The 14,718-nt window shown below is 31.9% G+C and overlaps 2 protein-coding genes across 2 annotated transcripts; one reads left to right on the top strand and one right to left on the bottom strand.

The window, feature by feature from the left end:
• Window positions 1–305: 305 nt before the first annotated feature.
• On the top strand, window positions 306–2,924 carry LOC140044924 (uncharacterized). Its single transcript, XM_072089624.1, has 3 exons — window positions 306–371; window positions 1,366–1,403; window positions 2,058–2,924. Exons 2-3 carry the CDS (start codon window positions 1,367–1,369, stop codon window positions 2,846–2,848), a joined length of 828 nt encoding a protein of 275 aa, XP_071945725.1. The 5' UTR covers window positions 306–371; window position 1,366; the 3' UTR covers window positions 2,849–2,924.
• Window positions 2,925–4,069: 1,145 nt separating this feature from the next.
• Window positions 4,070–14,532, bottom strand: LOC140044923 (uncharacterized). The gene is made up of 7 exons (XM_072089622.1): window positions 14,422–14,532; window positions 10,684–10,809; window positions 9,556–9,639; window positions 7,357–7,448; window positions 6,973–7,141; window positions 6,304–6,399; window positions 4,070–5,417 (listed from the first exon to the last, which is right to left on the bottom strand). Exons 2-7 carry the CDS (start codon window positions 10,787–10,789, stop codon window positions 5,287–5,289), a joined length of 678 nt encoding a protein of 225 aa, XP_071945723.1. The 5' UTR covers window positions 10,790–10,809; window positions 14,422–14,532; the 3' UTR covers window positions 4,070–5,286.
• Window positions 14,533–14,718: the final 186 nt, after the last annotated feature.

Genomic DNA, 14,718 nt, shown 5'->3' on the forward strand with positions numbered 1-14,718 from the left:
TTACGAAAAATTATGTCTTCGAATTAATTTTGTTTAAAACAAAATGTACTTTTGTTTTAATTAAAGACACTACGTTTTGTATTAGAATACTATTTGAATATACATGATATAAATATGATAATTACCCCACCATTTTTCCGGTTTAGGTGCTCCTGATAAATAACCTTTAGAGTGATATTTGATAAGGTCATGAGATCTCCTCCATATTTCAACATTTCATTTGGTTGGCGCATTTGGCGCACCATATTAGGGTGACAGCAGTCAGGCAGTAGTGCACACGCGTACGTACTTATTTGTCCTTTTTTTGTACATGGTGGATCCGCTGGTCGTCCGTCCGTCGTGTGGTGCAGTGTTGGAGATTATAGATCTAAGAAAGTTGGGTTTTTTTGTAATTTGTTGAATGTATAAGGTAAATTAATTAACTAGGACTAAGCTACCCACCCTCGTAAGTAGGCTAGGGGTTATGTAATTTGCATTAGGGCTAGGCCTAGCCTACTTACTTAGGCTAGCTAGGATCGGAGGGGAACAGACGATCGGGCCCACAGTCTTGATCGTCTTATGCGTTGGGCCCGATCGTCTTACCAGTTGGTCTCGATCGTCCAGTATTTTCAGAACCACGTTGGGACCGATCGTCTTACCAGTTGGTTCCGATCGTCTTAGGGTTGGGCCCGATAGTATTTTGTGTTATAATTTATTTAAAATAATGTGCCACATTTCATTCCTACCTACTAGCCTAGCCTAGTGCTTTATAATAGTCTTAGTTCCAACATTCTTTTCTTGCGTAAATTAAGATTTTAATTAAATAAATTTAATTAGGCCCTAATTTTTCTGATTTTATCATAATTTTTCCCTTATTAACACTGGTTTTAGGAATTTCTTACCAAATACTCGCGATTTATGATTAAATGTGATTGATTTTTATTTTTATTATTGTGGTGTATGTATTTCCTATTTAATTTTTGCTCTATACAGCAGTCAGTGTGATATAAGTTATAACTTGACTTCTCTCTCGCGACAAAATTAATAGTACATGCGTGAAACCCAAGCCTAGCCTTTTACTACAGATGCTAGTCAAGTCGCCCCATCGCAAAGTCGCCCCATAATAAATGAAATGAAAAATACAATGTCACCCCATTGCAAAGTCGCCCTAACACAGTCGCCCATTATATATTCCATGGTTTTGCTTGGTTTTATTAAATCATGAATGATTGGCATTCAGTACTTATCATCAGTACTATATCGCACCTGATTTCAACTAATCTTATCAATTTTATTTCTTTGTATCGCAACATTGCAGCACAATAACTGCCACACTAAAAACGTATACTGTACTGTAACCTAATTATATTGATTGCTTTTTAACAGGATGTTGAAGTGGGGACATGTAGCACACTACATTGCAGGTTTGTACTACAATTTAGCCATGCTAACCCAGTGCTTTTGTTAATAAATATCCCACTGCAGCTAGCTGTTAATACAACCCTAAAAGACAATTACTTACTCTTCCCCATTAAGCAACTAAAGAAAACTACTCTCCACAACATTTTGTTTTAGTCAGTGAGTATTCTCCACTTAAATACCAAGCCCTATCAATTATAATCAAGACACACCAGTATAAAGTGTATATTATACAAAATAAGATATATTTGGAATGTTAATTGCATTTTGATCAATAAATAAAATTATACTTCTTACAGCGACTTTGTTTTGAGAATGTTTTAATAATTGCGTCAACATTGTATTTGCCGTCATATGTCAACACAAGGACAGTTGTTGACGCAATACATGCATTATTGACACATTGTACATTCTTGAGCGTGATCGATTATTTAGCATTTTTTATGGAAAAATCGCCTTGACAGGGCTTAGTATTTAGGGTACCTTATTTTTTAAACCATAATATCCATTAAAAAATTATTTAAATAACCTGCAATAGGACTACATACAAAATTAAGATTTAAAATGAAATTTGGCTGGGAGTAGCCTAGTGTCATAGAATCATTACAGTCTATGGTTTTTTTACATCATTAATTCCTTTTATCTTTTCTTCTATTCAGGTGCAAGGCTGGTTAGCACCAACTCTAAAATAATACGCTCCTTTTCAAACTTCCAAACTTCTCAGATTGTAAAGCAGGTTGCATGTTTCAGTGAAATTCAATCTTGTCCAGTCGCACATAAATATCAACAGAAAAATGTATCACTTAAAAATTATGAAGGGGACTTGTTTAAAGTTGACCGGTTGCTATCCAGATTGAGCTTATCACCTACAGAACTTGATGCTAGTTTAGCTTTTATAGTACCAAGTAAAAATCCAATACCAACTACCATCGTTGAGCCTATACCTACACCGCTACTTGAGTTTCCAAGAGAAGGAAGTCTTAGGCACTTATATGATCCATTAGCAGAAATAAGAGACAACATCTTTGTACCAAGTTATGATAGATGTGAAAAGAAAGCTAAAAATCGAATAACTAATGAAATACATAGACGTCGACGAAAGATGAATCACCACCAGTATAAGAAATGGCGCAAAAAGATGAAATTCAAACTGCGAATGATTAAACAAAAAAGGCAAAAGAGGAAGCAAAAGAAATGGGAACGATATTTAGAGGAAATAAAATTTAAAGGGCTTACCAAAGAGGAAGGAGAGGCTTATCTGAAGGATAAAGAAGAACGGTTAAAAATATATTTACGATATTTGGGATTTGAAGGAGATGCAGTTAAGACGAATCGAAAGTTTAAGCCACGGGGTATTCAATATGTAAGAAGACCTAAAAAGATAACAAGAATATTGGAAGAAGGAACAACTGGAAATATTGTACCAACACCATTGTATAACAAAAGTTAAATTTTCTTAATTTTAATAATCTTGTAATTCGAAGAAACAGTTCAGAAATAAAGATGTTGCAAGTGTAGGCCTATTTCATTTTTTTTTTTGGTAGATATTTTTCCCTTCAAGATATATTGTTCCCCAAAACATGAAAAATGAAGATTATTGAAATCAGACGTTGAATAGGCCATTTTGTAGTTTTACTTTAATAGATAAAAAAAAGTTTGTCATTTTTAAAATAAAGAGACAAAATAAACGGTTAAATTCAACCAAAACCCATTGACTTCCAGTCAGTCAATTTGACTATTTTTTGCTCTCAATTACAATTTTTTTCAGGTAAATCCTTTTTTTATTTCTCCAATTTTAGGTGATAGTGTATAGCTATTATGTGACATTAAAATGGCATATTCAACAACAAACAATTTTTAATTGTTTTTTTCAGGGGGACAATATATCTTTAAATGTACAGTATGGCTAAAAACAGATTCAATTTTCTAATTTGCTTCCCCTCGAAAACTGCAGTAAAGCTTTAGATTAATTTTCTTTTCTACCAAGATTCATAGCCCCCCAGTTTGTAGTCAATCTGCCCGTCAACAATGGTTGCTTGTAATTTGTTTGTATCGGTATTTTCTTCACGCAAATAATCATCTGTTAAATCAGTGCTGTTTACTGTCGCACATAATTGTTCACTTAACAAAATTGACGCACGTATATAAATATTTTCTGTCGTATATAATAACTTATACATTTTATAACTTCTGAGTAATTCTATTCGTTTTACTTAAGCTTGGTTCCCACTAGGACGGAACGTAATCTCAACCCAAGTAATTTGACCAATCACACGCGATGGATTATCCGAAGTGTCCCTTGTCATTAGCCAATTCGCTTGCGTTGCGCTTATATTACTTCCTTGTGCTGCGTCCTGTGGAAACCAAGCTTAATGGTACATTACAAACATTTTTTTTTTATTTACGAATCGAGAATTGAACCGAGGTCTTTGTAGTCAAGTGTCCAACCGCAAAACTCCGTCCCGGAGATGATTGACCTGGAATAGTTCTACTAGAAAGTTACTACAGTAAAGCATCACTTATAGTTGAAATACTTAATGTATTGTGCTGCGCGCAATATTTCTAAATTATAACGTCGATATTCTGTTTAAATGGATGGAGTGGATAAACACACTAGAACTAGTCTACCTCTATACGACAAAATGATAAAAGAGACTAAAATGCAAATATATTATAGTAAATTAATATTTAATGAATATGGAATGGAAAATACAACACGAGATTCTGTATATTAAGTGAGTCGTATAAAATACCAATAAACCACCATTGGTACGGTAAGAGTAATATTCTAAGCAATTCTTTATTCTTACCGCGGATGGATGATTACTAAGTCGAATAATAAGGAAACTATTACAAACATTTTAACGGTGAATAAATTTGTCTCATGGATTGAGATCATGGATTGAGAATGCTGCATTCCTGCAGGCTGATTCTACTACATCTGGCCTTTGCCTCTACTGTGGTTGGAGGCACAATTTGAACAAAATGATAAAAATATGTGGTTTGTATGTATCCATGCAAAGTAGGAATACCAAAACAAGATTACATTTATTAACACATTATTTAGGATAAATGTATAAAATAAACAAAATTCGCATGGCATTCACAGCGCTTTGACGTTGGTTAGAAATTTAAGTCGGTAATAATTGCAGATAAGCCTACACATTGTTACTATAAATATAATAATTATAAAACCTTAACAACCGAAATATAGAACATGCTTTTTCTATTTTAAAACTACGTTACACTAAATGACTATCTACGCAACATCACATTATACTGTACATATACAAACAATTTGTACTAATAGAAAAATGTTGTTAAAAAACTATGTAAACTAATTCAATGTGTATATTACAAGTATCCGACGACAAGTTCAATGTCTATGAATGTTTTAGCATCAAGTTGACGCGCCCGTACCAACAAGTTGGCGGACGGGCCAAAATGCCTACCATCAATACAACGTTTGTTTGTATCTATATCTGATAACGAATCAACAAATTTGTAATTTTATTTGTTGCTACTGGATTTTAAAATTACGTCAATTGTATTAATATTACGTTATGCTTATTACGGTTTAGGAAATCAGCTAAAGCAAAAACAAAATGGCGGCCTGTATTTAAAATATCTTACCCTATCAAAACAAAATGTTAACCAGGAATACATTTCTGTAAATTTCCATAAATAAACCGATCGTGGACTAGTATCTGAATTGAAAATTGTTTTATTTGTGACGTAATTGAGGGCAGTAAAATGATGGGTATGTCGGAAAATATACAACAACACAGCATGGTTTGATACCACCCTAAACAAAATTAGCATAAAACACAAAACACAATGATAAAGAATACATGGCCTTAGATAACAAGGGGTGTATTTACATCCTGATTACGGGGCAATTGTATTTTGCTTAGGAATGTCTGTTGTCGTTTCAGCAACTACAGCAGTGTTTTCAGCAGGCATACATTTTCCTGCTCGCTTGGTGTGGTGTTTCTTGTTCTTCTTCATGCAATGTTGTCCTGTAATGTTAAGTATTCAAACAATTGAAGTGAATAAAATGATCAAGTACATAATTTAGTTATTAATACAAAAGAAGCCTATCATCATAAAATCATAATTCGAGCGTTGCATTTATAATACACGTTTCTCATGTCTTTTTTACAGATGTCTATGGGCTGCAATGATTCCATACATAGTAATTTAAGCGTGAAAGAATTCCATAGAGACAGACGGTATTAAATTCAGTTTATGAGTGTAGTCATGAATCTGTATTTATGTATGTATGAATCTGCCTAAATCATAACACAGATACGATGGTATTTTTATTTTATTTTTATTTTATTTTATTCAATCAAAACCAACAGCGATAAATACCGCCACTAACAGGTTTGAAACATAAAACAATACAACATCAAAAACGGTTAACAATAAAATACAGTATTAATCGTATTAAGTAATAGCTGTAAAAAGAACATAACTCTAGAGAGGAAGATAAATGTTTTATGGAGGCCGTTGAAGTTTAGGATGAGAAAACCCCAGATTTCCAAATGAAAAAAATACGTAGAGTTTGAGAAGTTAAAGAAAATGGAAATACGATATTCTAGGTATAATTACAAAATTCTGAAACTGGAACTTAAAACCTCATAATACACACGAGGAAGAAATAAGATGGTTGGTTATAAAATACTTTATGGTGAGGTATGTGTCTTGCGGTATAGAATACAGCCGTCAAATATCAGAAAAATAATAATAATGAGCCCAATACAGCACTGTCTTGACTGGTTTTTTTTAAATCCAAAATGAGTTTTTTTTTTCTAAACCGGTGAATGTGTTTACGTATGGCCATACAAGTTTGTTTTACGGTTTTTCTACAAAAGAAAGATCAAGATATTATATTCAATCTACCTGAATCACATTGACAATCGTAGTGGCATTTGTTGCCGTGAGATAACTTCAAATCATCGCAGGAAGCAGTACCATTTTTCATAACACAGCACAAACCTAAATAAAAAGTAGAAACGGTGCGTTCATTTTCATCAAGAATTAATTACTATAAGTATATATATATTTTTAATGATTTGTGTAGGCCCGCCAAAAGGATGGTTATAATGGTAATAATAATCCCAAATCGGTAATTACAAGCTTGTATGTTCGTGCATGGATCTATCTGAATCCATCGAACTGCAGAATAGTACACAAACTAATACCATAGTTCCGAGGACATACACAATAATGTTATGTTAAAGTAGGCCTATGGCTTTTATTTTTTATGTATAAATATTTATCAATTTTTAAATCTAGTTTATGCCAGCAACACGTTAAACTTGTTTGTGTTCTAACCTAGTACCTAATTTTTATGAAAATAAGATTACATGTGATAGTTCTCATCGTATATTTTTAGTATATATTTTAGTATAAGTTTAGCTCTTATCGCCTAGTTAGTAAAATCATGGCTTGCTGAATGTTGAATATTTGCTAAATTAGGCCTAGGCCTATATATTCAAAAACGGCATTTTATCAGTCAGTGCTTTTGCAGGTTACGCATTTCTTTCTTTCAGCTTGTTTGTACATTACCTGTATCACAAGTCTGTTCAGCACATAATTCTAAGTTATGTATTTCATTTTTCCTATTTTGTCTTTCTTCCTTTCTATTCTGTCTGTTTCCTTTTGACCGGTTTCGTTTCTGTCCACCTTTGCGATCGCTGCCCTCAGTATCCTCGTGCTGTCGACGCTTTTTTCCATCCTATACAAAGGGTAATTTTGTAAAACTCTAACAATTTCATTTTGAAATAAAATGGATGATGAAACGTTTATCTTCAGTTCATTTCTCAGTAAATGAAGATTAGATAGTCGCATATATTTTCAAATAGGCCTATCATATAGGCAAAGGAAGATTTCAGTATCAGTATCAGTATCATTCATTTATTATTATTTGTTATTTGGCTATAATATGCATACCCTGTTCTTTTTATGACCGTGTTCTTTTGTTGGTGGCTCGTTTTCGTCATTTGGTGTTGTTTCTGCTACCGTATCGTTTGATGCTGCTTCAACTGTAAAAAAATAACGTTATCAACAAAAGTAGTAATAACAACAAATTATCATTTTTTACGGTAATTTTTTTTTTGACAAACCATTTGAAAAAAAGCTTTAACCCCATACGTATCCCATTGTGTGAATAGGTAGTATATTCATTTGGAGTATCTTGGGTGCGCATCGAATGCCGGTTGTTTAAGGTTTTTCCAATTAGATTCAGTTCGCATTTATATAGTCATAACATGACCAATAATAGCTGTGGATCCTGTACTGAGAACATTTTAAGAAATACCCTTAGCCTATTATTAAAGGCACAAACAACAATTTCAAAAAAATGTCATCAACTAATACATACATGTCGATCATCAACGTAAAGCGATTCAGTTTTCTTTATCAGATTCATAATTTAAAAAAAAATTCCTCTCGAAATAATGGAGGAAGCCATTGTATTTGAACAGCTTATTTCGTTAATCACCGCTTTCTGTTAGTCATAAGTAAAAAACCATGCATACGATTATTGTTTAAGTGTTTAAGTGAACAGATACTGCAGTACTGGTTGTTAATGGTATATAATTTACGTCTGATTATGATATTAGCTTTAGGTTGTTTACGAGTCAGATATATTACGTGATAGGAACCATTCAAGCATGTTCATCTCATATACTAGGCGCACTAGGTTAGGTAATATTTATCATCAAAATATTAGCAGGATATTTTGTAAGGAAGTGAACTAGGAATCACGGCGAATAATACCATAGTGTGTTTTAAAATAATAGGCATGCCAATAATTATAATTAATCTGATCAAATTAATGTCCATAGGTCAAAAAGGACAGTAACACATTTAAATAAAACGATGGTTATAGACCTATTCACAATCCGTACGTTACATCCACTTGACTATAATCCCGGGATATAAGTGATTAAGAAGGTCATTGAACAATGGAATAGTTTGTTCAAATGAATAAAGAAATTTATCTGATAAACACACCTTATCCTGTGATGTATATAGCTCATTAATATTACAGAAAACCACAATAGATAAACAATTAATTTAAGCAAGCCATATAATTTCGTATGGCTTGCTTAGGCTCAAATTGAAATTGCAAATTGAAAATAGGCCTATGTGGAGATAATATTAACATTATTACAACAATATTACTGTTATTTAAATCATCCGTTTACATTGGTACTACGTACTTATTCTGGTGAAATTACTTATAAATTAATTTTATTTTAGTATCATAATTTTATACCATAAAATAAACAATAATAAATAAATTGACACGTTTAACCACCTTTACAAAAAAATAATAACAAAAAAAAACGACAACATGGATAGTATACAAAAAGATCCAGCATTATTACAGATGCCATAATCATACCTAGAATTAAATTTTGAAGAAGAAGTATGCCTATCATTATTGTTTATAGTATCTATCCACTTAACAATGCTACTTGATAATGTTGTTAAACTGATTGTTGCTATAGGCCTACAGTATTTGTTAGGTATTTTTGATTAAAGCACAGGTAGGATATGACAATAAAATACTATATTTCTGTCATGATGTCAGTAATAAAGGGGTTAATAAGAAAAATATCAATACATTTAACCGGCTTCAGTGTGCATTCTTGATAAACGATACTTAACCTGCTCAAAACACTCACACAACTCACACAAAATCATTATAATTACGAAAAATTCACTCTTTAATCAATTTTGATACAAATTTACAACTCATCTGAAATTGTTCTAACTTGACATGGTGTATTTTTTTTACGGCAATCCTGTTGACACTGCAAAGTATTCATTTTCCCGCTACATCATATATCGATGTTATCAAGCATTGGTAAGTTTATAAACACATTATTGAATTTGATTGAAATGTAGTTCTAACGTGAAGATACATTTGTATCTAAATCTCGTATAATGTAACTTTAATACACCAAGAAAGACACATCATGATTCAACGAAATGTGTTAATTTAACATGTTAGAAAAAAAAATAGTATTCATGTAATCAGCACAAATATTTAATTTTGTGATAAACATAAGTAATTTTCATTTCCTTACCGAAAATTGTAATTTTTGTTTTTTAAATATCTACATCTACACATAGGCCTACCTGTTTGATGGTGTTTTCGTCCACCTTTTCTATGCTTTTTCCCATGACCGACTCCATCCTTTGTGGTCTCAGCATGGTGGTGTTCTATGTAAGAAAATATTAAGTGAACATCGGAATAGATCAAGTCACAAAGAAGCTTTTACTAGTCATGTACCTGTATACAGTATATTTAAGATGAATTGTTTGGCGGATGTTTCTTGGGTCTTGTTGAACTTTTCTTAAATGTCATAATCATAATACAAACAGTAGCACAATGTAAAAAAAAACTTAACCAAAATTAACCAATAAATATAAACAGAAATAAGGAAACTAAACTAAAATTGTTCCTTGCCTTTTAAACTAATGAAAGCACAAAAAGATGAGCATTTGTTTTTGCGTGCGGAATCCTTCTAATAATAATTTAATGGTAGTCCTAGGCTATAGCGCATAATGCGATGTTTTTAAACACTTTACACAAAAATAATTCATTAAATATTCTAAGATAGCCAAGATGACACTCGGCGCATCTTCGACCTTCGTGTTCAGGGGAAGTTGATACGAATCTGACAATTTGACCGGGTTTGCAAACATTATGAGTACTAGAAGTGAGAACAATTTTAAACGAAGAAGATCTTCCAAAATAAGATCATTGGGGTTTGATAACGATATTTTTTATATCCAGCACAACACAATGTGTTTTTAAAAAACACCAGTGACCCGTAAGTGATGTTTTGTGGTTCACCACCACCTTTCTTCATTCAATGTTTCATTACATAATTTCTAAACATTTTCTTTTTTTTTATTATTATTTTCTGTTTTATCCTCATTGGTTCATAATTTTAACCTTTAGTATCATACCATTAGTAAGCATTAGCATTCATTAATTTTGTTTTCTGAATTACTAAACATTAGGCCTAATACAAAGTATTTTTTTTGTGTGTGTGTTAATCCTCTATTTACAATAACCAATTATATATTAATTAAAATACTTAACTACATACATCAAATGCATTGTTTGGTGTATACTGATAACATTAACCTACACACCTATAATGTTTACTTATTTTAATAATTATTAAAGTAAATGCCAACGTTTGAAATTTCAATAGGCCTAAATAAAAATAATAAATCGATAATGGGTTGTCCTACCTCCATGTTTCCTCTTTTCTTTATTTTTTTTTGCCTCAACTTGAACAAACAATACCATAACAAGCAGAGCAATAGCTACATAGATGAAGATTGCGTGAAGTTTCATTTTGGCGCTGTAAAGTAACTCTGTGAAAATAAAGAACAGTATAATAATGTATACAGTAGTCGCGCTATATGTGGTTGTAGAGTGACCATTTGGCAATCTTCCAAAACGTTGAATCTCAAAACGCCATAGAATAAGCTAGTGATGATTAGAAACACAACTTATCAATTGTTTATCGCTAGTTTCTCTATAATGTTAACCTTTCCTTATGTCTTCAGCTAGAATAATGTGTTTTAAAACGTACAATCAATGCCTGTTCTGTTTTAGCCTTAATTTTAGAATTAAAGCAATTTTCTTTTTAATCACGATATAATTCCTTGAATAATGTTTGAATAATTAATTGGCTCATTAGACATTCATTTATTGTCAAGGTTGGGAAAAATTAATACATGTTGTGTGTGGGGCTCAACAAAGTATTGCGCAATTGGCCCACGGATCTTGGTATGGCCGTTCTTTTGCAATGACTAAGAAAGAATGACCACGTCATTCCGGCGCAACTTAGTTCAAAGAATGGACAACAAACTGTTTGTTGTTGATTCAACATAATTAGGTTAATTCATTAGTATAGACTACATGCAACTCTCTTATAAATTGCAATCATACAAGACCTACTTCAAAAACTACTCGATTGTCAGTGCTGTATAGGCCTACCGTAGGCCTACTACGTCAGTACCGACAATCGGGTGATACTATGTGAAACACATGTGATGTATTACCTATCCTATATGATACTAGATCTAGATAAAGTACCGAGATTCAGGTACAATAACTATGTTCTTCGGATAATTTAATAATTATAAACAATAGTACTTGTAAAATAATTTCACAAGCTGCTGTTCTTTGATTGGTCAATTCAATGCACTGTTTTTGTAAATAATATAATTAATGTGCAATTGATTTCTTCTTCACCTTGTACTTCAACCATTTAACTTGTTCGATCAATGAGAGTAGCTTTTAATTATATTATCTTTTCAACTTTAACACAAATGATAATTACAATGTTTGCGTTCCTGTTGTAGTGTCGTTTTTATAGACAGTATGGCTGTTGAAAACTCCACGGAGCACTTTGGTGTAAATTGTAAAAACCTTTTAAAGTGCTGGGATGGGCCCTCGGTAAATCCAGTCACTTAAGCCTAACTGTATGTATAGTTTACACTCAGAATATCAAACGCTGTTCCGTTGAGATTTTTACTCATTTGTATCACCAACACACGTTAATCCACTAATTAAAAATGCTATTATCTAGTCTCAATTTATCAACGTAATCTCGGCTTATTAACATAAATCATCTCATAGGAAACTTTCTGATAGTAATATAATATTATAACATTTTGTATCAGCATGTATCAGAAACTCATTATCTTATAATAGAATGTGGGTCCATGCTCTCTTGACAAGATTGATCCCGAAAATTTAAAAGCATATTATTGGCATGTTTTTTCATTTCTGTTATTAGCATACTAAGGTATATGATACAAACATATTATATTATTACCATATACAGGCTTATATCATTTGTAAAGATATTACATTTAGCGACACTCAATCAACCCTTCATTGTTTTATCAAACTACATTTATTTAATTATTAAGCATTACTTAGTACCAATGGGTGTTGATTTCATGATGAATTTCATTTTAATAATTACAATGTTCCAGTGTAAAGACATTTCAAATAGGGGTCTCATGTTTAATAAAAATTATCTTAAGTACAATATTTTATTATTATGGGAAATCTTAATGGGAATCCATCATCTCAAAGCATATTATTGCATCGTTAATAATTTGTATCGCTAAATTATTCAAATTTAGAAGTATGTGATTGCAATTAGTTCACACTTCATTTTATACGTGTGGTTGCATGACCTGTATATCATAAATATCAACGGAAATTAAATTTCAGGTTCGTTTGATACTACATGATTGATTTGTTATTCCTTCTTAAGCTTTTGTTTAGATTGAAATTATTTTGGTCATCTTTATAATATATTTGGATCTTTATACGTCAAATAGGAATTGAATAAACCATAAACTAATAGAGAACAATGTGGCTTGTACGGGGTTTTTTTTCAACTTTAAGAATTATGATATTCTTCCACTGTAACGATTGGAGATCTTTTTTATTCACTTTTAAATATACTGTCATTAAAATAAAACACGTTTTAACAATATGTACGCGTCACTTGCATGTGACAAAAAAATGGAGAACATGACCTTTGTTTTTAATTTTAATAATACAAGAGAATATACATCTATATGCCTTATTATAGTGAACTTGTATATATTGAAATAATTTGTACTGCAAACTAAAATAAAAGTTGGACGAGCCCATAAAAGACAAAAAAAAACTGTAACGATTAATACACATTTAAAAAAATATAATATACCATGTTTGCAAGTGGTATGTCAAACGCTTTTAGTACGTATGTTTCGGAGGTTTCAAGACGAGACAGAGACTTTTTTATTTAGCAATTAAACAACCGAATTAGTACGTTCACGCGTCGGTTAAGACTGGTCAACACGTAGCTTACGCAAGCGGTAAGTAGGTCCACGGATTAAAATTCCAAGGTGTTCACACGTATGGCGTTCATTAAAGTCCAAGAAGTTTAAACGTATATATGTGGATTCAAATACTATTCTGGATTGAACTGTAGGCCTATGTTGTACTACGGTATTTTTTTGTTTATAAGAATTAAAATAACCCGTTTTATCGTTAGATATATCATAGAGATATTATAGTAATATCTCTATGGATATATTTACATTACATTTCTATACGCTGTGCTGATCGACATTATTATTTAAGATATGATTAACATATTTGTATAGGCCTGGAAAATAAGATACAACTGGCTCTTATGCAACTAAGTAATATGTGCATTTGCTATTATTTAGGCTTATTATACAATACATTTCATATTATTACCTAGGCTTTTCAACATTCTGATTTGATCAAGAATATATTATTATCTTATCTGTAGCGAGCGCAGTACAATAACAATGGGCCCGGCTACAACAATTGACTCGATGTTCTTTTCATTGCGTGAAGCAAATTCAATGGATACATAATACACAGCATCCGCTATGTCTCCTCATTTGTAGCACATATCTAAAATTATTCCGCAGAATCTTAAATTGTATTATTTATTCTCGGTCATGCTGAGGTTTTTCTGCATCATTTGTAATAATTTAGGTATGGTTATGTACTGGGATAGGCCTAAACTAACATACATTTTGTAAGCCTTTTTTCAATACGCGTTCACACACACGAGGGAACCAGGCAAGATAAATTCTAGATTTTTAAAACATTTGCTTCTTTTTGGTTCTTATGTGGTAAAAGTCATTATTATAAACGAGAGGAATAACGATAGAAATTAATATTATCATGATGAAATATATTATAAAATGTCATGTCATGCCATAATATCTAGAATTATAGCCTAATCAAGTTTAAAGATGAATCTAAAGAATGGTGGCCTACATCTCAATTCACATTAGAGATAGCAATAATGATTCTATAGGGCCTATAAAGCATCTCGCAGTCATACTCACAGAAATATTAAACATAGTTATTTAATGAAAACCAGGGAAGAGTAACTCTTCCCTGATGAAAACAAATAAAAATAAGAACGTTACCAGCTGGTCAGAGTGGCGTGCTGTATTTTTTTTAAACAAAGACCGTCGATCACGATTGTTTCTTGAGTAAACGTAATACTGTACTGTACAAGTTAATAATCATAATTGTTTGGATTCGTCTATTATTAACTGGGGGTGTCTGTGTTGGCTTATTTTGATGGATGGTGTATGGTTTTGTTTTAGGATCGACCCACTTTCATTTCTTCATCTGAATAAAATGTTCGTTTACAATGTATTGTGTACAGTGTAATGATACAATACAATATAACTGACATTGAATAACTTTCAGTACATCTG

The sequence above is a fragment of the Antedon mediterranea genome, chromosome 3 (genome assembly GCF_964355755.1).
Source record: "Antedon mediterranea chromosome 3, ecAntMedi1.1, whole genome shotgun sequence".
Classification (NCBI taxonomy): Eukaryota; Metazoa; Echinodermata; class Crinoidea; order Comatulida; family Antedonidae; genus Antedon; species Antedon mediterranea.